Source organism: Saccoglossus kowalevskii, chromosome 4, assembly GCF_978046115.1.
Source record: "Saccoglossus kowalevskii chromosome 4, keSacKowa6.1, whole genome shotgun sequence".
NCBI lineage: Eukaryota > Metazoa > Hemichordata > Enteropneusta > Harrimaniidae > Saccoglossus > Saccoglossus kowalevskii.
The window spans coordinates 6,542,145-6,567,684 of NC_140644.1; the positions used below are offsets into that span (position 1 = coordinate 6,542,145).

Below are 25,540 nucleotides of genomic sequence, written 5' to 3' on the forward strand. Positions count from 1 at the left end.
CTGTAAAATGCTTTATTTTAGCTGGAATTATTTTTCCACTGAAAAGACAATGGCTGTTTTGTACAAGGTTTATTTTAAAAATCAAAAAATAAACTGATTTATCAGGAACTCATCATATGTGATGTTCCTACCTACTTTTCTCCTATCTTTAAAAGAATAATTTCTATTTGTATGAGCACAAACCAGACCAATTTGTATTTGTCATGATCCTGGAATACAGTACCAAGTACAAGTACTGAATCCACCCTGAGACAGACAGACAGCATTTGTGAAATCTTGGTAAAACAAAAACCTCAGGTTTAAAGACAATTGAAAAATAAAATGTTTTGATTTTAAAATTTAAGTTTGCTCAAGAGGATGATATTTTATGAAAGTCACTGTGACTTGAAGACTCCAGGGGAAAAGCTAACTGTGACTCCTTGTCTTGGGAACTGCAGAGAATAAATTTCATTGAATGATTGCCCCCAGGGACTAACTCACTGTGACTCTTTGTTTTGAGGTCTCTAGGAAATAGCTCACTGTGACTCTTTGTTTTGAGGTCTCTAGGAAATAGCTCACTGTGACTCTTTGTTTTGAGGTCTCTAGGGACTAACTCACTGTGACTCTTTGTTTTGAGGTCTCTAGGGACTAACTCACTGTGACTCTTTGTTTTGAGGTCTCTAGGAAATAGCTCACTGTGACTCTTTGTTTTGAGGTCTCTAGGAACTAACTCACTGTGACTCTTTGTTTTGAGGTCTCTAGGAAATAGCTCACTGTGACTCTTTGTTTTGAGGTCTCTAGGAAATAGCTCACTGTGACTCTTTGTTTTGAGGTCTCTAGGGAATAGCTCACTGTGACTCTTTGTTTTGAGGTCTCTAGGAAATAGCTCACTGTGACTCTTTGTTTTGAGGTCTCTAGGAAATAGCTCACTGTGACTCTTTGTTTTGAGGTCTCTAGGAAATAGCTCACTGTGACTCTTTGTTTTGAGGTCTCTAGGGAATAGCTCACTGTGACTCTTTGTTTTGAGGTCTCTAGGAAATAACTCACTGTGACTCTTTGTTTTGAGGTCTCTAGGAAATAGCTCACTGTGACTCTTTGTTTTGAGGTCTCTAGGGAATAGCTCACTGTGACTCCTTGTTTTGAGGTCTCTAGGGACTAACTCACTGTGACTCTTTGTTTTGAGGTCTCTAGGGAATAGCTCACTGTGACTCTTTGTTTTGAGGTCTCTAGGAAATAGCTCACTGTGACTCTTTGTTTTGAGGTCTCTAGGAAATAGCTCACTGTGACTCTTTGTTTTGAGGTCTCTAGGGAATAGCTCACTGTGACTCTTTGTTTTGAGGTCTCTAGGAAATAGCTCACTGTGACTCTTTGTTTTGAGGTCTCTAGGAAATAGCTCACTGTGACTCTTTGTTTTGAGGTCTCTAGGGAATAGCTCACTGTGACTCTTTGTTTTGAGGTCTCTAGGAAATAGCTCACTGTGACTCTTTGTTTTGAGGTCTCTAGGGAATAGCTCACTGTGACTCTTTGTTTTGAGGTCTCTAGGAAATAGCTCACTGTGACTCTTTGTTTTGAGGTCTCTAGGAAATAGCTCACTGTGACTCTTTGTTTTGAGGTCTCTAGGGAATAACTCACTGTGACTCTTTGTTTTGAGGTCTCTAGGGACTAACTCACTGTGACTCTTTGTTTTGAGGTCTCTAGGGAATAGCTCACTGTGACTCTTTGTTTTGAGGTCTCTAGGGAATAGCTCACTGTGACTCTTTGTTTTGAGGTCTCTAGGGACTAACTCACTGTGACTCTTTGTTTTGAGGTCTCTAGGGAATAGCTCACTGTGACTCTTTGTTTTGAGGTCTCTAGGAAATAGCTCACTGTGACTCTTTGTTTTGAGGTCTCTAGGAAATAGCTCACTGTGACTCTTTGTTTTGAGGTCTCTAGGGAATAGCTCACTGTGACTCTTTGTTTTGAGGTCTCTAGGGAATAGCTCACTGTGACTCTTTGTTTTGAGGTCTCTAGGAAATAGCTCACTGTGACTCTTTGTTTTGAGGTCTCTAGGGAATAGCTCACTGTGACTCTTTGTTTTGAGGTCTCTAGGAAATAGCTCACTGTGACTCTTTGTTTTGAGGTCTCTAGGGAATAGCTCACTGTGACTCTTTGTTTTGAGGTCTCTAGGAAATAGCTCACTGTGACTCTTTGTTTTGAGGTCTCTAGGAAATAGCTCACTGTGACTCTTTGTTTTGAGGTCTCTAGGGAATAACTCACTGTGACTCTTTGTTTTGAGGTCTCTAGGGACTAACTCACTGTGACTCTTTGTTTTGAGGTCTCTAGGGAATAGCTCACTGTGACTCTTTGTTTTGAGGTCTCTAGGGAATAGCTCACTGTGACTCTTTGTTTTGAGGTCTCTAGGAAATAGCTCACTGTGACTCTTTGTTTTGAGGTCTCTAGGGAATAACTCACTGTGACTCTTTGTTTTGAGGTCTCTAGGGAATAGCTCACTGTGACTCTTTGTTTTGAGGTCTCTAGGAAATAGCTCACTGTGACTCTTTGTTTTGAGGTCTCTAGGGAATAGCTCACTGTGACTCTTTGTTTTGAGGTCTCTAGGAAATAGCTCACTGTGACTCTTTGTTTTGAGGTCTCTAGGGAATAGCTCACTGTGACTCTTTGTTTTGAGGTCTCTAGGAAATAGCTCACTGTGACTCTTTGTTTTGAGGTCTCTAGGGAATAGCTCACTGTGACTCTTTGTTTTGAGGTCTCTAGGGAATAGCTCACTGTGACTCTTTGTTTTGAGGTCTCTAGGAAATAGCTCACTGTGACTCTTTGTTTTGAGGTCTCTAGGAAATAGCTCACTGTGACTCTTTGTTTTGAGGTCTCTAGGGAATAGCTCACTGTGACTCTTTGTTTTGAGGTCTCTAGGAAATAGCTCACTGTGACTCTTTGTTTTGAGGTCTCTAGGGAATAGCTCACTGTGACTCTTTGTTTTGAGGTCTCTAGGAAATAGCTCACTGTGACTCTTTGTTTTGAGGTCTCTAGGAAATAGCTCACTGTGACTCTTTGTTTTGAGGTCTCTAGGGACTAACTCACTGTGACTCTTTGTTTTGAGGTCTCTAGGAAATAACTCACTGTGACTCTTTGTTTTGAGGTCTCTAGGAAATAGCTCACTGTGACTCTTTGTTTTGAGGTCTCTAGGGAATAACTCACTGTGACTCTTTGTTTTGAGGTCTCTAGGGACTAACTCACTGTGACTCTTTGTTTTGAGGTCTCTAGGGAATAGCTCACTGTGACTCTTTGTTTTGAGGTCTCTAGGGACTAACTCACTGTGACTCTTTGTTTTGAGGTCTCTAGGAAATAGCTCACTGTGACTCTTTGTTTTGAGGTCTCTAGGGAATAGCTCACTGTGACTCTTTGTTTTGAGGTCTCTAGGGAATAACTCACTGTGACTCTTTGTTTTGAGGTCTCTAGGGACTAACTCACTGTGACTCTTTGTTTTGAGGTCTCTAGGGAATAGCTCACTGTGACTCTTTGTTTTGAGGTCTCTAGGGACTAACTCACTGTGACTCTTTGTTTTGAGGTCTCTAGGAAATAGCTCACTGTGACTCTTTGTTTTGAGGTCTCTAGGGAATAGCTCACTGTGACTCTTTGTTTTGAGGTCTCTAGGGAATAACTCACTGTGACTCTTTGTTTTGAGGTCTCTAGGGACTAACTCACTGTGACTCTTTGTTTTGAGGTCTCTAGGGAATAGCTCACTGTGACTCTTTGTTTTGAGGTCTCTAGGGACTAACTCACTGTGACTCTTTGTTTTGAGGTCTCTAGGAAATAGCTCACTGTGACTCTTTGTTTTGAGGTCTCTAGGAAATAGCTCACTGTGACTCTTTGTTTTGAGGTCTCTAGGGAATAGCTCACTGTGACTCTTTGTTTTGAGGTCTCTAGGAAATAACTCACTGTGACTCTTTGTTTTGAGGTCTCTAGGGAATAGCTCACTGTGACTCTTTGTTTTGAGGTCTCTAGGGAATAGCTCACTGTGACTCTTTGTTTTGAGGTCTCTAGGAAATAGCTCACTGTGACTCTTTGTTTTGAGGTCTCTAGGAAATAGCTCACTGTGACTCTTTGTTTTGAGGTCTCTAGGGAATAGCTCACTGTGACTCTTTGTTTTGAGGTCTCTAGGGACTAACTCACTGTGACTCTTTGTTTTGAGGTCTCTAGGAAATAGCTCACTGTGACTCTTTGTTTTGAGGTCTCTAGGAAATAGCTCACTGTGACTCTTTGTTTTGAGGTCTCTAGGGAATAGCTCACTGTGACTCTTTGTTTTGAGGTCTCTAGGGAATAGCTCACTGTGACTCTTTGTTTTGAGGTCTCTAGGGACTAACTCACTGTGACTCTTTGTTTTGAGGTCTCTAGGGAATAACTCACTGTGACTCTTTGTTTTGAGGTCTCTAGGAAATAGCTCACTGTGACTCTTTGTTTTGAGGTCTCTAGGGAATAGCTCACTGTGACTCTTTGTTTTGAGGTCTCTAGGAAATAGCTCACTGTGACTCTTTGTTTTGAGGTCTCTAGGGAATAGCTCACTGTGACTCTTTGTTTTGAGGTCTCTAGGAAATAGCTCACTGTGACTCTTTGTTTTGAGGTCTCTAGGAAATAGCTCACTGTGACTCTTTGTTTTGAGGTCTCTAGGGAATAGCTCACTGTGACTCTTTGTTTTGAGGTCTCTAGGAAATAGCTCACTGTGACTCTTTGTTTTGAGGTCTCTAGGGAATAGCTCACTGTGACTCTTTGTTTTGAGGTCTCTAGGAAATAGCTCACTGTGACTCTTTGTTTTGAGGTCTCTAGGGAATAACTCACTGTGACTCTTTGTTTTGAGGTCTCTAGGGAATAGCTCACTGTGACTCTTTGTTTTGAGGTCTCTAGGAAATAACTCACTGTGACTCTTTGTTTTGAGGTCTCTAGGAAATAGCTCACTGTGACTCTTTGTTTTGAGGTCTCTAGGGAATAGCTCACTGTGACTCTTTGTTTTGAGGTCTCTAGGGAATAGCTCACTGTGACTCTTTGTTTTGAGGTCTCTAGGGAATAGCTCACTGTGACTCTTTGTTTTGAGGTCTCTAGGGAATAGCTCACTGTGACTCTTTGTTTTGAGGTCTCTAGGAAATAACTCACTGTGACTCTTTGTTTTGAGGTCTCTAGGAAATAGCTCACTGTGACTCTTTGTTTTGAGGTCTCTAGGGAATAACTCACTGTGACTCTTTGTTTTGAGGTCTCTAGGGACTAACTCACTGTGACTCTTTGTTTTGAGGTCTCTAGGAAATAGCTCACTGTGACTCTTTGTTTTGAGGTCTCTAGGAAATAGCTCACTGTGACTCTTTGTTTTGAGGTCTCTAGGGAATAGCTCACTGTGACTCTTTGTTTTGAGGTCTCTAGGGAATAGCTCACTGTGACTCTTTGTTTTGAGGTCTCTAGGAAATAGCTCACTGTGACTCTTTGTTTTGAGGTCTCTAGGGAATAGCTCACTGTGACTCTTTGTTTTGAGGTCTCTAGGAAATAGCTCACTGTGACTCTTTGTTTTGAGGTCTCTAGGGAATAGCTCACTGTGACTCTTTGTTTTGAGGTCTCTAGGAAATAGCTCACTGTGACTCTTTGTTTTGAGGTCTCTAGGGACTAACTCACTGTGACTCTTTGTTTTGAGGTCTCTAGGGACTAACTCACTGTGACTCTTTGTTTTGAGGTCTCTAGGAAATAACTCACTGTGACTCTTTGTTTTGAGGTCTCTAGGGAATAGCTCACTGTGACTCTTTGTTTTGAGGTCTCTAGGGAATAGCTCACTGTGACTCTTTGTTTTGAGGTCTCTAGAGAATAGCTCACTGTGACTCTTTGTTTTGAGGTCTCTAGGGAATAGCTCACTGTGACTCTTTGTTTTGAGGTCTCTAGGAAATAGCTCACTGTGACTCTTTGTTTTGAGGTCTCTAGGAAATAGCTCACTGTGACTCTTTGTTTTGAGGTCTCTAGGAAATAGCTCACTGTGACTCTTTGTTTTGAGGTCTCTAGGGACTAACTCACTGTGACTCTTTGTTTTGAGGTCTCTAGGGAATAGCTCACTGTGACTCTTTGTTTTGAGGTCTCTAGGAAATAGCTCACTGTGACTCTTTGTTTTGAGGTCTCTAGGGAATAGCTCACTGTGACTCTTTGTTTTGAGGTCTCTAGGGAATAGCTCACTGTGACTCTTTGTTTTGAGGTCTCTAGGGAATAGCTCACTGTGACTCTTTGTTTTGAGGTCTCTAGGAAATAGCTCACTGTGACTCTTTGTTTTGAGGTCTCTAGGAAATAGCTCACTGTGACTCTTTGTTTTGAGGTCTCTAGGGAATAGCTCACTGTGACTCTTTGTTTTGAGGTCTCTAGGGAATAGCTCACTGTGACTCTTTGTTTTGAGGTCTCTAGGAAATAGCTCACTGTGACTCTTTGTTTTGAGGTCTCTAGGAAATAGCTCACTGTGACTCTTTGTTTTGAGGTCTCTAGGAAATAACTCACTGTGACTCTTTGTTTTGAGGTCTCTAGGAAATAACTCACTGTGACTCTTTGTTTTGAGGTCTCTAGGAAATAGCTCACTGTGACTCTTTGTTTTGAGGTCTCTAGGGACTAACTCACTGTGACTCTTTGTTTTGAGGTCTCTAGGGAATAGTTCTGTGACTATTTTTATTGCAGATTCTCTGTGACTCCTTGCGTTAAGGACTCCAGGGAATAGTTCAGTGACAACTTTGCTTGAGGAGTCCAGGGACTAACTCACTGTGACTCCTTGCCTTGGGGGCTCTAGGAAATAGCTCACTGTGACTCTTTGTTTTGAGGTCTCTAGGAAATAGCTCACTGTGACTCTTTGTTTTGAGGTCTCTAGGGAATAGCTCACTGTGACTCTTTGTTTTGAGGTCTCTAGGAAATAGCTCACTGTGACTCTTTGTTTTGAGGTCTCTAGGAAATAACTCACTGTGACTCTTTGTTTTGAGGTCTCTAGGGAATAGCTCACTGTGACTCTTTGTTTTGAGGTCTCTAGGAAATAACTCACTGTGACTCTTTGTTTTGAGGTCTCTAGGGACTAACTCACTGTGACTCTTTGTTTTGAGGTCTCTAGGGAATAGCTCACTGTGACTCCTTGCCTTGGGGGCTCTAGGAAATAGCTCACTGTGACTCTTTGTTTTGAGGTCTCTAGGGAATAACTCACTGTGACTCTTTGTTTTGAGGTCTCTAGGGACTAACTCACTGTGACTCTTTGTTTTGAGGTCTCTAGGGACTAACTCACTGTGACTCTTTGTTTTGAGGTCTCTAGGGACTAACTCACTGTGACTCTTTGTTTTGAGGTCTCTAGGGAATAGCTCACTGTGACTCTTTGTTTTGAGGTCTCTAGGAAATAGCTCACTGTGACTCTTTGTTTTGAGGTCTCTAGGAAATAGCTCACTGTGACTCTTTGTTTTGAGGTCTCTAGGGAATAGCTCACTGTGACTCTTTGTTTTGAGGTCTCTAGGAAATAGCTCACTGTGACTCTTTGTTTTGAGGTCTCTAGGGAATAGCTCACTGTGACTCTTTGTTTTGAGGTCTCTAGGAAATAGCTCACTGTGACTCTTTGTTTTGAGGTCTCTAGGAAATAGCTCACTGTGACTCTTTGTTTTGAGGTCTCTAGGGAATAGCTCACTGTGACTCTTTGTTTTGAGGTCTCTAGGAAATAGCTCACTGTGACTCTTTGTTTTGAGGTCTCTAGGGACTAACTCACTGTGACTCTTTGTTTTGAGGTCTCTAGGAAATAGCTCACTGTGACTCTTTGTTTTGAGGTCTCTAGGAAATAGCTCACTGTGACTCTTTGTTTTGAGGTCTCTAGGGAATAGCTCACTGTGACTCTTTGTTTTGAGGTCTCTAGGAAATAGCTCACTGTGACTCTTTGTTTTGAGGTCTCTAGGAAATAACTCACTGTGACTCTTTGTTTTGAGGTCTCTAGGGAATAGCTCACTGTGACTCTTTGTTTTGAGGTCTCTAGGAAATAGCTCACTGTGACTCTTTGTTTTGAGGTCTCTAGGAAATAGCTCACTGTGACTCTTTGTTTTGAGGTCTCTAGGGAATAGCTCACTGTGACTCTTTGTTTTGAGGTCTCTAGGAAATAGCTCACTGTGACTCTTTGTTTTGAGGTCTCTAGGAAATAGCTCACTGTGACTCTTTGTTTTGAGGTCTCTAGGGAATAGCTCACTGTGACTCTTTGTTTTGAGGTCTCTAGGAAATAGCTCACTGTGACTCTTTGTTTTGAGGTCTCTAGGAAATAGCTCACTGTGACTCTTTGTTTTGAGGTCTCTAGGGAATAGCTCACTGTGACTCTTTGTTTTGAGGTCTCTAGGAAATAGCTCACTGTGACTCTTTGTTTTGAGGTCTCTAGGGAATAGCTCACTGTGACTCTTTGTTTTGAGGTCTCTAGGAAATAGCTCACTGTGACTCTTTGTTTTGAGGTCTCTAGGGAATAGCTCACTGTGACTCTTTGTTTTGAGGTCTCTAGGGACTAACTCACTGTGACTCTTTGTTTTGAGGTCTCTAGGAAATAGCTCACTGTGACTCTTTGTTTTGAGGTCTCTAGGAATAGCTCACTGTGACTCTTTGTTTTGAGGTCTCTAGGAAATAGCTCACTGTGACTCTTTGTTTTGAGGTCTCTAGGGAATAGCTCACTGTGACTCTTTGTTTTGAGGTCTCTAGGGAATAGCTCACTGTGACTCTTTGTTTTGAGGTCTCTAGGAAATAGCTCACTGTGACTCTTTGTTTTGAGGTCTCTAGGAAATAGCTCACTGTGACTCTTTGTTTTGAGGTCTCTAGGAAATAGCTCACTGTGACTCTTTGTTTTGAGGTCTCTAGGGAATAGCTCACTGTGACTCTTTGTTTTGAGGTCTCTAGGGAATAGCTCACTGTGACTCTTTGTTTTGAGGTCTCTAGGAAATAGCTCACTGTGACTCTTTGTTTTGAGGTCTCTAGGGAATAGCTCACTGTGACTCTTTGTTTTGAGGTCTCTAGGAAATAGCTCACTGTGACTCTTTGTTTTGAGGTCTCTAGGGAATAGCTCACTGTGACTCTTTGTTTTGAGGTCTCTAGGAAATAGCTCACTGTGACTCTTTGTTTTGAGGTCTCTAGGGAATAGCTCACTGTGACTCTTTGTTTTGAGGTCTCTAGGAAATAGCTCACTGTGACTCTTTGTTTTGAGGTCTCTAGGGAATAGCTCACTGTGACTCTTTGTTTTGAGGTCTCTAGGAAATAGCTCACTGTGACTCTTTGTTTTGAGGTCTCTAGGGAATAGCTCACTGTGACTCTTTGTTTTGAGGTCTCTAGGAAATAGCTCACTGTGACTCTTTGTTTTGAGGTCTCTAGGAAATAGCTCACTGTGACTCTTTGTTTTGAGGTCTCTAGGGAATAGCTCACTGTGACTCTTTGTTTTGAGGTCTCTAGGAAATAGCTCACTGTGACTCTTTGTTTTGAGGTCTCTAGGAAATAGCTCACTGTGACTCTTTGTTTTGAGGTCTCTAGGGACTAACTCACTGTGACTCTTTGTTTTGAGGTCTCTAGGAAATAACTCACTGTGACTCTTTGTTTTGAGGTCTCTAGGAAATAACTCACTGTGACTCTTTGTTTTGAGGTCTCTAGGGACTAACTCACTGTGACTCTTTGTTTTGAGGTCTCTAGGAAATAACTCACTGTGACTCTTTGTTTTGAGGTCTCTAGGGAATAGCTCACTGTGACTCTTTGTTTTGAGGTCTCTAGGAAATAGCTCACTGTGACTCTTTGTTTTGAGGTCTCTAGGGAATAGCTCACTGTGACTCTTTGTTTTGAGGTCTCTAGGAAATAGCTCACTGTGACTCTTTGTTTTGAGGTCTCTAGGAAATAGCTCACTGTGACTCTTTGTTTTGAGGTCTCTAGGAAATAGCTCACTGTGACTCTTTGTTTTGAGGTCTCTAGGGACTAACTCACTGTGACTCTTTGTTTTGAGGTCTCTAGGGAATAGTTCTGTGACTATTTTTATTGCAGATTCTCTGTGACTCCTTGCGTTAAGGACTCCAGGGAATAGTTCAGTGACTACTTTGCTTGAGGACTCCAGGGATTAGCTAACTGTGACTCCTTGCCATGAAGACTACAGGGAATAGCTCAACGTGACAGCTTGCCTTGTGGAATTCATAGGATAGTTCACTAGTACAATATGCTAACACTGTCTCTTATGAAGTTATTAAGAGTTTTCATTTACAGAATATTTAACAAATGACTACCTGATCTGGTTCCATTCGTTCTGCGATTCTTGTCCTCACAAAGTCTATAACTTCTTGATTTGACAAAACATCCCAAATACCATCACAGGCTAACACAACAAATTCATGATTGTCTGTGATATCTTTAACTATTACATCAGGAACAGCTACATTCAGAGAGAGAGAGAAAAATATTTAATATTGTCTTGTACAGCGAAGAAAATATGTTTGTCAGTATTTTGTACAAACAGTATTTTGGCACATACAGCATATTCCAGAGTATGATTTAAGGTTTAACCAGGCATGGTCAAGCACCAAGCACTAAGGTTCCTTATAAAGTAGCTGAGTCTGCAGCATGCACACTTAGCATGAAAGAGTTGACCCCTTTCTGGTTTTCAGCCAGAGGTTGAATTCAAACTTGAAACCATCAAACCACATCCCCTTTTAGTTAGATGTTAATATACAAACGATTCCATGAATGCATATTATGATTGTTAAGTTTCAGTATTATATTTACCTGTGACTATTTGTTCTTCTGCTTTTTTTTTATCATTTTTCTTAAAAACAAAATCACCTAATGCCCTTGAAAGTGCAAGATTTCCTGAAAAATAATGGATCATTAAGATTCAAAGTTTCAGCTGAAAAAAATGCAATTAAACTACAGTAAAACCTGTCAAAACGGACCTACTGTCAGAACCGACCGATTTATGTAGCCCCGAAATTTCTCCATAGATGCCTGTGTTAAAACAACCTGTGAAATCCGATTTCCGATACTTACCCGGCCTGTTCGAACAGTTATTTTAATGTATATTGATTTCATGTACATATTCTTGTCTTGTTTGGTAAATTATTTTATTGAAACAATACCGTACTCAACCACGTTAGCGCCCAGGGGCCTCAACACAGAAAATCACGATTTTTTAGTGGTGGGCGCTTACCCGAGCACCACCCTCGAAAATAAGTGCAAATGAAAATTTTTATTCATCAAGTGACAGATTACGTCTTTGAGGAAAAATCAAATTACTAAATTAGTTGCGTCATCATTGATTTTCACAATGAAGAAACAGAAATGATCACAAAAAATATGCACATTTTATTACAATATTAATTATGTACCACCATAATTTACGGAATTAAAAACATTTGAGTCTGTTGGAACACAGTCAAAGTCAAAATTGTCATATTAACTCCACTGACGAAGGTGTTGGATCGTACGCAAACTCTAGATGAAAATCACCTCCGCCATGATGCATTTGCAGATTTGACCTATAGCAGCGTCCTTTGACCTAATGGGTCAAGTTGGTTATTAACCAATCAGAATGCTGTATTTTACTGACGCAATTCTTCGAAAATTCTCGAAGACTTTCCGGTAATGCAATTTGGAAGTGAATTATCGATGTCGAAGTACGATCTGTTGGAATTGATTTGAGCGAATAACGACATGGTTTTTCCATTTTTGAGAGGTAAACTGAATATGGCATGAAATCTTTATCGCATTTTACTTGTATTAACAGGTCATTGTCAAAGCATAGTTTACGCACGGTTACAGTGTTCTACGCATTCACAGCGATCGATATCCACGCTGTATCATATAAAATTGATTACCAAGATTCGTTACGCAAGACCAAATTTTAAATTAGTTCAATGCATTTTGAAGGGGTGGGCGCTTTGCTGAATGTGCCTCAAATATAAAAATTGCGCAAAAGTGGGGGTGGGCGCTTGCCCGGGCATGGGCGCTAACGCGGTCGAGTACGGTACAATAAATGTGAACTCCGGTGTCGTTCATTTGTCCCGTGTTTACAGCATGTAATTGTTGTTTCAATCGAAGTCACGCCCACCCTGAATAAACCGACCATAGATCACAGTCCCAGTTATGGTCGGTTTTGACAGGTTTTACTATACTATCCACAGATACAGAGTATAATGCATGATTACTAGAAATACAACAAAACATTTTCCAACGTACCATTAACTCTATTGAATTCTACCCAACCACCAGCGGCAACAATTCGTTTCGTTTCATCTTCATTACAAGGTTTATGGTCAAATGATAATTGTTGTACTTGTCCACTAACACTGGCTACTGCCCTCGAGTCACCAACGTTTCCCTAAAATCAAACATACTATCATTACCTTTACCATACTTATCCGGGTAAGAGCCCATGCCTGGACAAACGCCCAGCCCCCACTTTTGACACAATAAAGAAGTTGAGGTCATATCCGGGCACACGCCCAGGGGGTCTTTTTCTACACAAAACAAAAAAAAAACTATTTTCTATTCGTTGACTGTTGTTGTATTAACAGTTGACTTTCTTGAAGTCTGTCGTATTGTTAATTGCGTAAAACAAGGGGGTAAACACGCAAAATAGCTGTGACAGCTTTCTGCCTTCAGGGCAGCTCATTCACCGCTGATTTTTTTTTCAGAATCATAACAGTCAGCAAGTCTATAAGAATAAATATTAAAGCACAAACAGTAGTTTTCTTTTTGAAATATGTCGTGGCCCTAAAATGGGCCGGCTGTTTGGTTTGTGCTTCCTTAGAAACGGTTCAAGCAAATCGTATACAAGAAGAGCCGCTAAGCAAGCCCGAGTGTCGCACTCGTTCAGCTTTAGCGTCGTCGACAATGAAAACAATGTTGCAATATTGTAGCAACCCATACCAGGGAGAATGGTTGAAATCACGTTATTTTGGCTTTATAAATATTTTGTAGCAGTTTGCGAATCCATAACTGGGGCCAGCAATTTTGCAATGTCACGCCGAAGACTGCCAACTTTTTTCCCATCTTTTATCACCGCTATTGCATTTCTGTCATGAAAACTATTCTTCTGTCATTGGATAAAAAAAACACTTCCTATTTCAAGTCCACCGCGATATCCATATAGTGAGACATTCCAACCGCCGAAACTTGCTGAATGATAACTTTCACCGTGATTAATAAGCGTCGAGTCTGATAAGAAAGCAATGTCACGATTTGACCTTTATGATGAAATAATAGTAGTGACGTCATTCTTAGCCAATCAGTAAAGCAGATGCATAAAGGTCAAAGATGATTGCTAGACTGTAAACAAAAGCATCGTGTGCCATCGCAGCAGAGCGATCCCATTTTTCTTGTTTCTTTATTATGATTAGACATCATCATGAATGAAATGTGCCAAGCTGACAGACTGCGAAATCCGTGGATTAAAAGTGCTAAGTCCAAATTGTGTGAGACGATATCGACGAACTCCAGGAATAAGTTGTAGGGATTTTGTTCGACGGCTACAGTGACGCCGACTTGGACATTTGAGGGTTTTGAGTTTGACGAAGATGGCAATGAACGTACAAATAAAGATCTGAGAACTTTTTTCAAACAGCTACGAATTTTTATAATTTTTACTGTGTAAATTTGTAAATTATTATTGATCTCGTATGACGGTTGATTCGTAATTTGTCGAGACCGGAAATCTTTTTACGCAGTTTAACCCCTGACATTTTAATTCATTTTGAGTTCACGCGTATTCATCGTGTTTGTCGGCGGGAAAATCCTAATTCAAATGATTCCTCACTGTCGATTTTTATTATTTCTGGTTTATTTGTCACATTATAAACAATACATTATTTTTGTTTTACTTTAGTGTTGCATATTGTTCATTTATTTACGTTGCATGTTTTCATTTGCCGTTCTATTCCCTGCCGCAGTTCGATCTGCGTGTTGTCAATTTTCGCGAATCTTTGTTTTTTTGCCGGGGATCTCCTGGCAAACGCCCACCCCTTCTTTTTGGCAATTTTCCATGTTCAGAACCCTGGGCTTATACCCGGATAAATAATGTACAGTCATCAAGAAAAAACAAGCAATGTTCTCTCACAGTCCTACCCCTGATCTTCTATTACATGTAACCATTTTTACTGACACCCACTCCAATCTAAGCCAAACAATACAAATGACAAATAGGGGAATTTATACCAACTGGAGTATATATATATATAATAATTTACAGAACTTATATTAAGATACGTGTATTACAGAACAAATAGAGGAATGTGTACCCACCACAGTGTATATGTAATGGATTATGGTACCTGTATTACAGGACAAATAGGGGAATGTATACCCACTGGAGCACAACAGTAATGGTTTATACTGATACACAGCAATGAGATTAAGTTAACATACGCAGAACACTTTATTATTCTTTAATACAATAGCCACTGCAGTTGTTCCTGCTAGTTCATCTTTCATTGCTTCATCTACAGACAAAACACAAAATCTGTTATAAATCAGAAAAAACACTGACAAATATAAACTTATCTTGGTGATTTTAGCTCATTCATGACAACATGAAGTCACTAATTATTTTTTGATTTCATAGTTGCTAATTCAACAAATAACAAGCCCCCTCTGATATTGGATTTTATGATATGACAAATGAAATATCATCATTTATATGCTTCTTTTTTAACAAGTGCAAGTTCCTTTTACACTATGAACTAGTAAATGTCCTGGCAATTTAATATGTGTGAGCTCTAATGTCTAAATGTATATTGACAAAATGTAAAACAAAATGGCTACCAGTCTGCCCTCTTAGAATGTGCTATAATATACTTGTCTGTGTAACCTGTTGGGCATAATTTGACATTGTGAATTTAAATATAGGCAGTGTTCATTAATTTTTAACATAAATGGCCAGGATGATTTAAGATATAGGCAAAATTTGTGAGGAAGAATGACAACAAATTGTTGATTTTTGCTCAACAAAATGGCTGTCAGTTGACCATTTTCGTTTGAATCACGACATCCTCAACTTGTGCTAGAACACAATTGTCTGTGTACAAAGTTTGGACTTAAATGGATTGAGTGAATTGTAATATATACTAAATTGTGCAAAAAGTGTCGGAATAAACTTAGTAGTTGCATTCTCATGTGATAAGCATGCCTCGCCAATTTTGAAAAATTCAAAGAGAATTTTTTGGTGAGCTATTTTAAAGCAGATAATAAAAAAACAAATTTGGCCATTAATAATAATAGTAAATTTATTGCATCCTTATAAGTAAATAGTTGACAGCAATAAAATATATCAACTATGTACAAAGAAAAATTAGGTCCATGAACTTTTGAGAAACAGATGGACACAAATTATAAGTGTTTGAACTATGTCCAGTCGGTGGCTAAATTTATGTACTACATGTAGAATACAGAAAACAAAACCTACCTTCCAGCATATCTTCATCTAAAGCTATAAAACCTCCTTTAATTGCTTCTTCAATTTCACCTCTTTTGTAAGCTGGTTGCTGAAGAATTCTATGGTGTAAATTTTTACCTGCATATTGTGCTACTTTTGCACCTATAAAAGAACATACATTCAGTAAAATGAAATACTTTCAATATCAAGATAAAAATACAGTGTTCTACCCTGGTAAAATGAACAAGCATGGTGGCTAATTGCATATTAGGACATAATAATCAAATTTTCATATGTATTTTGTTAAAATATATTAATTATCCAGGGGTTTTTCTTGAAAAAACATTGTAAAAGGGAGCACTGCAATTCGGCGGCGCAACCAAGTGGGGGAGATAGGGTTCTCCCTACCAGGGTGTGGAGTTTTTTAATTTCTAAGTTAAAATGGAGCATTTTAAGGCATCCTTGGGGCAAAAATTACTATCAGACAGATCACAGTTTAAGACTGTGGCCACATGTGATCCTTGGTCAACCAGAATTTTATGGTTGCCAGAGGATCTGCTCCCCAGGGTAAGGGGCGCATGGCCATGGCATGAGGGCGCTGCACCCCTGTTCCCTTGTTTAGAAAAATCCCTGAATTATTGATATCATCTATGCGTCTTGAAAAGGTTATGCATGACATTTCAGTGGCCAAGCATGGCAAAATAATAATATCATTGTTTTATATTGAATGTTGAGTGATTAACCCGATAACATTTGATGACAGATGACAAGAACCATTTGTGGGCGTGTCTAGTCAGAGGCTAAAAAATACTTACTTTTCTGAGTTTATAACAGCATTTAATTTAACAGCACTATTCAATCAATGTTCAATACAAAAAATGTCATTTCTATGGTTTACTATGAAATATTGTATACTTCAACTTTATCATGGGCAGATATGTTTGACGTTTGATCCATTTTGTACAAAGCTGAGCTCCACCATGCCAAGGTGTCCTTTGACCTGATTGGTTAATGGCATTTTTGACTTGCATATATCAGAATACAGGTCAAAAATACCATTAACCAATCAGAATACCTTGCGATACAACAGACAGTTGTTATATCTGTCAAAATATTGGCACTCGCAAAGTAAGCATTCCTGAAGTAAATTTCGTTGTTGGTGTAACCCATGTTTATGCTGTGCTTCGGCCCTCCGGTTATGCCAGCTTGTAGTCCTGTAGTCTGTGTGCATTGACGCATGTGTGTAATTGGTTAGGGCTGTATGGCGCCCTTACTGTTTACTGGGTATATTGAAGAAAATAAGAAGAAGCAGGAAGCCGGACGTGAACCACTGTTGTTGCGGTGCTACGCTGGACAGCTAGATCAACCCGTGGCCGAACCTTGATCGTGACTGGTAGGTGAACTATCACTATTCGGAAAGGGGCCCGAAGCATCTTTTGATTGCAATCGAACGTTGAACAATTATCACGTGAACTTTTATTGCGTCAAAACTTTGTGATTTACATCAAAGTAGCTTTTTTGTGGGTGGTGGGAGTACTTTTTCTCACCTTGTGTAGTTTTTTTGTGCGAAGCCACCAAGATTGCGTCATTCCCCCGTTGCACACCTCGTGAATTTTCCCAATTTTTTCCGTGCGTTGCCAGGTTCGCTTTGACCGCCGCTTGAGGTTATCACAATTTTCCACTGCATGCGCATTTCGTGTTAGGCCCTTGCACTGTGTTGTTTCGGCTGTTTTTTTGGCGACGTATTTGGAACAGCGACGCACTCTCTTGGTATAGACTGCTTAGTTAGTCGCATTTTGTGATTAGCACGGTGAGGCGATTTTACTGATTTTATTGTGACGCTGTGCATTTCGATCATGTATTTACCCCGCCTTGTTTGTGTGCATGCCTGTGCGTTTGTGCTGAGTTGGGAGCCAGTGTTTGCTGTGTGGACGTTGTTAACTTTTTTGTATAGTGTGGGACTGGTGTGGGCGGTGTTTACTGCTTTGTTCAGGCATTTTATTTGTACAGCAGTTAGATGTTTCATTGTATTCGGCGTGAGTGTTAGGGACTGCCAGGTTAATTTAGTTTATCTGTAGGCAAGTTCCTGGCAGATTAATTTTATGTGATTTTATTTTTCCAGTGACTAGGTGCCACTGGGTTTATTTGGTCAGTCTGTTGGATTGACTCAGTTTGTTCATTGAGCTGGTTCATTTGGCTAGATCTTGTCAGATTAACATTGTATACCATTTTTTTATAGTAGGCTTTACTTTATTCTGCTACGTGGTGAAGTTAATGTTGACGTTATAGTATTAAATTGACAGTATACCTGTCTCTGTTTATAACCAAAATATAGGTGTTGGCTGGTTTTTTGAGGTTGACTGATTCATTCCCTGACTGTATCTGCATACCAACTCCTCTACCCCCGACCATCAAGTCTGTGTCAGGTACGTGAGACGGCCCCTGTGATCGTGAAGAGGAAGAAGACTATCGGTATCCTGCGAAGTTTATTTAGATTGGTGAAAGAAAGTTTCATTATCTGCCTCGCCCCGTCGGAGTCCCATGAACGCCAGAGAGTGAGGGTGGCATTATCATAGTAGCAGTACTTTTCATTGTTTCTTAAAGTTTGGCACTTTTTTAAGAGTAAAAACTTACAACAGATTTCAAGATAACAGATGAAAGGCATTGCCTACTCAAACTGCAAGTCTTTTTCAGCACTAACTTGAACATGGAACATTGCAAGTGATTGTCTTTTGAGAGTAATTGCATTTTTTGACAACAAATGTTTTTTGGACTTAACTTAATTTGGTCTTCTAAAAACCCAACTGTTTTTCAAAACTAATTATTTAAATGAAGTTGAATTTTTTATAGTAAACATGGAGGCACACAAGTACACATCAATTGATCATATTGTCAAGTTTTTTGAAGAATTTCAATGTTACCACTATTTTGGTGTTTAAAACTTGATAACAAGTAACAGACATACCTCCATGTCCATCATAGACAGCAAAAAATGAGGCGTCTTTATCTTCTTGTAAGGATAGAATATGTGTGTGTGCATCTTCCATATCTACAGGTACTTGATAAGGAATACAACATTAATGTACGTACACTGCATGCCAATGCTATAATCCCATTTCATTAATAGATAAAGCTCAAACAGTTGCATAGTTACATGTAGGTTGTCATATTGTTAACATATAAGAATATTTTTTCAATGTCCAAACTTGGGGCTTTACTACTCTGCGAATAACATAAAAAAGATTTCACCAAAAACATGGTTGATGAGTAATTTTTGTTTTTCTCATTTTCTAACCTACAAGCCACAATTATTGGGAAAATTTTAAATGTTCGCATAATAAAATTGGTTAGAAATACATGAACTACAAAAAAAAAAATGAAGCATATGAAGAATTAGCCCTTATTAAGTAGCCTAGGTCTAACTTGCATTGTGTAAGTCCCAAGCTGGCTTCGCCTTTTCATATTAAATTTTATATATTCTTTAAAATGACTATAATTGCCATGAATAATGTCAACTTATTCTTTGTAGTATTTATTTACCCAAAACTACAACTTATTGAGAATAAAATAAAAATCCCTACCTACACAAATTTTGTTAAAGCCTATTACTGGAAAAAGCAATATTTGTTTCACTCAGCCAAAGCTATCTAACCAAACAAAATCTAACTTAATGTTAATTAAGTTATGCAAGATTGCACTGTATAAAATGCCTGAAATTAACACATCGCCTGCTGAAAGCCTACATGAATAGCGATAAACGAAAAAAAAAAAATGGTATCAGCAGGCATTTGTTGTGTGGCTTGTTGTAATCATTACCTTACACGTACAAAATTAAATAACTGATAACTCTCTTAATTGATTATTTAGATGACACGCATCTCAGTAGACAGTAAAGGGATACTTTGATATTGAATAACATTAAGCTTATTTTTTTTATTTGTCAAGCCATTCAAAACAATTTGTATTTGATTGGTTTCTGTTTGCAATGTTCACAAATGTGCCAGCTGTTCAATCTATTTATTGCCTTCAGATCTGAAATCCATGCTCTTCATTTGCGAGTTTATGTAGATGAACAAACTAGATAAGAACCACTCAAAACATCTTTAGAAATCTCAATTTAGCATTAATTAATCAAATATCACCATAAAAAGATAATTATCCAATATTTAATTAGCTTGGCAAAATTCTGAATATTGGAGATGTGTCCACATCTTCCTGGCTGTCGCCTGAGGGTGCCTGGCCTAGCTCTGATCAATAATCTTTTGTTTTTAATCTTGTAAATCCAAAGAGTGATACATTGGGGAAATAATGCTATATACAAAATGACATATTTGTGCTCTAAAATGGCTACATTGTGAGGCCTTCAAGAACTTAAGGAACAAAATGGTGCATCAAAAGAATTATTTTCATATAAAAGGATACTGATTCTCCATCCTTGCATACATGATGAACCAATTTTAAATGCATGGTTACCATCTCGAGTGGTTTCCTTCGTTGTTACGGGCTCTGATAATGTCTGCCCCATAACTGAAAATAAATAGAAGATCAGTTAAAATAGCAATGTTTAAGTGTTAAAACTTATCACAAGTGAAAATTCATAATTTTGAAGTAAAAATCTGCACATACTATATAAATAGATTAGTTGAACATCAATCTTAAATTAACATGAACAGTAAGAGGCTTTATTCAGATGAAAATGACCTTTGACATTCAGCTCTTCTGGCAATACTGTAGAATACTTTATTTTCACTTGGAATTAATTTTCGCTATTTTTGCTGAAGGAATGATTCAGTGAAAATAAAATCCAGTGAATATACCTTTTTCCTATATTTTTCAATCTACTTGTCAAAAATCAGTGAAAATAAAATCCATACAAAACAGCCAAAAAGTGTTTTCAGCGAAAATTAATTCCAGATAAAATATTATTCTACAGTACTTGTTAAAACAATATCTTGACTATTCATGTGATGAATTCTAGTAATGTGACAGCCATTAATTAGTCAATGCTGCATTTGTGCTGGTTCATGAAAAGTTCTTGGCCAAATGACCACCTACCAACATTTTAATTAAGTTTATAATCACAAGTGAATTATCAATATACATACCAGTACAAAAAAAAATAAACTGGACAAGAAAAAAATACTACAACACCTTAACACTTAAACTGATTACAGTATTATAAATTGCATAATTGGACATTGCTGTTTTTGTTTTTTGGAACAATGCTCACTTGTAAATAATGATTACATGAGTGGCAAGATGTCTTTGAAAACATAATAATTCTAACATAAAAAATAAAATAGAAAATGTTCAGGACAAATTTCCAATGTATAGCACTCCCCATTATACATGTTACTTATAGCATTCGCTAACGGAATTCTAATGTGATTTATAATTTATTACAGGTGGCCACAACTACTTAAAATTTTAAATGCATTTAAAACAAGAAACCTATTTTTAACATACATACATATATAAAGTATTACAATTTATTTGTGGCTAATAATTGGCATGACCCAGCGCTATCAGTGACTCAGAGTTAGTACGTACTGACGTACATACATCATACTGACATACCATTTCGATAACAGCACAAAGTTCATAGAAGCCAATCTATTGTTGAGTAAATAAATATTTTGTTTAATTGTTTCAAAACAATAAAAGTGACTGTAATGTCATATAATTTTATGTAAATTATCCAATTAAAAATTATACTACTTGTAACATCTGTACATTTACCCATATTGACAAACTGACAAAGAACCTAGACATGAAGTGAAAAGGTTTCCGGTTGTAATACTTTTAAAAATTCCAGTGATATTGTGCATGCAATATAAATGTCAAGTGCAAGCCTGTCAAACTGAATACATATAAAAATACGTTACAGATAGACAATGAGGTCTAAAGTGCAATATGTAGTGCATGTCCATATAAGAACTACAGTACCAGTACCTACAGGTTACACATACACATATGGATTGTATAAATAAACAACAGGTTGTCAAAACTAAGACTCCATAAAGCAGTGAGAAAACATGTAATAAATGGAACATAAATCAAAAAGATTATAGAGTATAGAAAAGCTAATCTGAGATGAACTCTTCAAACTTACTCATGCCATGTGAGTTTGGTTTAGACTGTGCTAATCCCATTCTTGCTATTCACAGAAGACTCATGCATGGATTAGAGTCTCAAACTCTTGATTAATAATGAACCTACAGATTACTAGTAGTATATACACCCTAGCACATATGGCCGACAACTTCCAATTTTTCCTGATGTACTATTAATCATTACCAAAGTACTGATTGTACAAGGCAAACAGTATGTTAATCAGATAGCATGCATTAATGTATTAATCATGCTGCTACATAGCCAACTGAACAAATAGTAAAGAAAACTAGGTCGTGCACTATGCCTTGCATGGTTGGTGAAAGTTATTGCACCCTCATCGATGAATTCACTTGGCACAAACAATGCCTGACACAATACTGTTGTTTACACGGACAACATCAGAGTAATATGGACTAGTCCACATTGTTGTTTTTTAGGATTAAATTGTTAATGAACATAGCCAATCAAACAGTACTTGGCATGCAATCAAGACACTCATTTTTAGAGGTGTAAAATTAAAATAAATTACAATGGCATGACGAAACAATATAGCCATGTGCGTCTAGAGTTATTTTGCTGATACATGTAGACTGCATAGAATATGACTTTGTAATAGAACAGTCAATGTTTCCATAAATATCTGTAAGGCCAGACTTTTTTTTATTCCTTGTTTCTTGAGTTTTTACAATGCATTTTTTTTTGAGGAGGGCGGAAAAAAATTAAATTAATTCTTTTTTTTCCATTAGATTTGTGTGATTTTCAAAGAATTGAAAGTGAGATCATTGATCGGAGAAAAGAAATGAAATAACATTTTATTCCATGTATAACCCTGTTCCTCATCTGCGCGAGACTTCGGTACTTTGATCATGATACTCCCACGATAATGCAACTTGGGTTTGCTAAGCAGCGGGCGAAAAAAAAAATTAAGATAAAAATCATTTTTTTTAGCAATTTTTTGCACTTACAAGTCGGCGTGAGAAATTACGATGAAATAAAATTTTATTTTATTTCATTTTCGGCTTCTGTTCATTCGGCAGGTTCGCGAAACAAGGGATAATAAAAGTCTGGCCTAATTAACTTTCTGCGCCAGCATGTAAATAAGGGAGTTTCCAAACCCAAACGGTAAAACAACCAAATTAATTGCCTTCCCCAAGACGCAAGGACTGAGCACATTGTTTCTGCTTGAACTTCAGCTGAATTTTTGATTCAAACTACAGCTTGCCTATAGAGTGTTCAATGGCATCCAACAGGACTTAATATAAAGTTTAATTCAAAAGGCATGACTGTTTTTTGTTTCAAGTGATTGGTAAATAGTGAGCGGAAATGGTCCAGCAAATTGTCAGAAATGTCACAAAAGGAATGTGTCACAAGTGGATATTATGTGATGGCTGTCATACTGAACAGTTTCTCCAATATCTGATTAGTGCAGACAAGATCTTATGGGATAACACAGTTTGTCCATGGGTAAATCTGATGTATCGCTGACAATGTCAGGCTGTATATGCTCCAATAGCATGGTGGTTTTGCTGTCATTTGTGAAAAAGCCGCAATAACTTATATGTGTGGCAGCATCCCTTGCCAGCAATTTTCCAGTCACTTTTCATACAAAACGAGATAACAGTTTAACTAAGGCAGTGATGTAATTTGTTAATTTTCATGGTGGATAGTATGCACTTTCAGTATTATTATAATTAAAATCATTGTCAATCGATCAGTTTTAGTGACTGAGAGAACTATGAAATTAGTGGATTATAATTTTTGGATAGTATTCGGCATGATAACATGCTCACTGAGTGAAGACAACTTTGTTTGAAATCGGTCTAACAACATAAACAAAACATTACAAGTATTTATAAAATCAGGCAAGGCATGTGTACACCATTATTTCTTGTCATTAATGTTGCAAACCATCACTAATATTTATTGTTATACCACTGTGTTACATTTTGTGATGCAATTTCAGGGGTTTTTCTAGAAAAAAAATGCAAAAGGAAGCACTGCAATTCAGCGGCGCCACCAAGTGGAGAAGATAGGGTTCTCCCTACCAGGTGTGGAGTTTTTGATAATTTTAAACATTCTATGGCTTTCTTGCGACCAAACAAATTACTATCATGTGATCCCTGGTCAATCAGAATTTTATGGTTGCCAGACAATCTGTTCCCCAGGGTAAGGGGGTGATTGGCCATAGCATGAGAGCACTGCACCCTTATTTATAAAATCCCTGCAATTTCTATCTGGTGAACACAAGTTACCATAACCGTGTGTCGTTTACAACACCTGTGCCATATACATATATACAGCAGTGTTCTCCCCAAAGCGTTTTAGCGTAGCGGGGCCGCTACTCCATTATTTATGCCGCTACTCTGAGAGATTGCCCGCTACTCTGTGGCATTTCCTGTTACTCTTTCTTTTAGCTTGTTAATACACGTGCGAATCTGTTAGTCAGCGTCATCAGCGTCCGGTACTGTGAGCCAAATCAGGTGTGAATGGAAACATGTCAGTGATTACGCAAAGACAATGGACTAATACAGCTTCGGACTTCGACAATAAACACTTTCGCCCTATTTAATTGGGGTAATAGCGAGTATTTTCTCAGTAGCATATTTGGCTGGAAGAAGCAACGATGTCAAACAGCAGAAATATTACGTTGTGGTTCCGCGTAGAACGCCCTGCTGGGCCCCTGGTTGCGAGCGATAAACCCACCAGCAACGCGGTCACCGGTACCCCTGTCGGCAGTGGTACTAAACGTGTCCAAGATGATGTTACAACGAAAAGTGCAAAAAAATAAACTCTAGATTTGATGCACAATGGACAACAAAATATACGTGGCTGAGAGAAACATCCGATGGCAAAGGTAAAAAAAGTATTTATTTGTAGCGTTTTACTTGGAAACGAGTTTTGACCTAGTTTAGTAAATTTTTGTATGGCTTCATTTTTTGCCGATCGTCGAAACATTTTTTTGGAAACGACCTTCTTTCTGGAAGTTCAAAAATTGTTGGCTACGATTTATCAAAGTAACTAATACTAGTATTGTGTTTTGAAATAGTTGGGTAAAGTTTATCGTGGCAATTTTTAAGTTTAGCGACTTTTCAAAATGGCGGCAATTTGTTTATTTTCGTGTTGATCGTGACGATATTTTTTAAATACAAGTATTGATTCGCTCCTATTTCTTATCTTTTAGGAATGCTGTGACACATATGTGGAAAATTCAACTTAAAAACATCCAGAAATAGTTCTTTGGTATGGAATTCTATGCCATGTATAACTATTACGAAATATGCTATCGATAAACACGCACACTCGGAGATGCACAAGAAGGCCATGTCATTTAATAGAAGTGGGAAGCAAAGAAAATCACGGCGTTCTCAAAAGCTGCAGATCACTGGGCTTCCATGAAAGTCCGAAGAATCAACATTACATAGAAATCACACAGCAGCAGATTCATTTAATCTTCTACATAAATTTGTTAAAAAATAAAGACACATTTTCATCCATGCAAGCCTGTCATTATTGTTTTCTTTATCTTCAGACAAATGCTAATGATATGTAAATTATATGCAAATTAGCCGCCACTCTGATACATTTTTCTGGGGAGAACACTGATACAGACTTTGATAATTGTTCTAAGTCATTGCTAGATGAAATCATGAACAATAATTCCCTTTATTAGTTGATAACAGGGAAGAAAAAAGAATGTAATGCTGCACATATAATGGGCCTGTAATCGCAGTCGTCTTTAATTTCAATAATAATATGCAAAATGACATGATGGTCAAAATAGCTCTATCACTAATATTCTGATTCAACCTGTTGTTTGGCGAAAATCGTGAGTGTAACCGCCCAACATTGTTTGTTTGTTTAGTGGTCAGGACAATCCCAGCCCTGCTCGGTCATCTTTGATGGGAAAATCATTAGCAAAATTGCAAAAGTAGGATTTAAATTCTTTGATGACAGCAGAGCTACATAATTCAATATATATACAGTACAGTTCTCGCGGAAGCTTTGGCTTCACTTCAGCTTCACCTTCGCTTCAGCATCGCATCATTATGGCATTGT

The 25,540-nt window shown here is 38.2% G+C and overlaps 1 protein-coding gene across 1 annotated transcript in view; it reads right to left on the bottom strand.

The window, feature by feature from the left end:
• Window positions 1-25,540, bottom strand: part of LOC100370180 (putative protein phosphatase 2C T23F11.1) — a 32,904-nt gene that overhangs the window by 3,452 nt on the left and 3,912 nt on the right. Inside the window, exons 2-8 of the mRNA XM_085497680.1 lie at window positions 19,793-19,897; window positions 18,336-18,419; window positions 15,401-15,532; window positions 14,365-14,438; window positions 12,178-12,319; window positions 10,729-10,812; window positions 10,233-10,378 (exon numbers count right to left, since the gene is read on the bottom strand). Of these exons, the coding sequence (XP_085353806.1) occupies window positions 10,233-10,378; window positions 10,729-10,812; window positions 12,178-12,319; window positions 14,365-14,438; window positions 15,401-15,532; window positions 18,336-18,419; window positions 19,793-19,895 (765 nt within the window). The 5' untranslated portion in view covers window positions 19,896-19,897. The remainder of the gene's footprint in view (window positions 1-10,232; window positions 10,379-10,728; window positions 10,813-12,177; window positions 12,320-14,364; window positions 14,439-15,400; window positions 15,533-18,335; window positions 18,420-19,792; window positions 19,898-25,540) is intronic.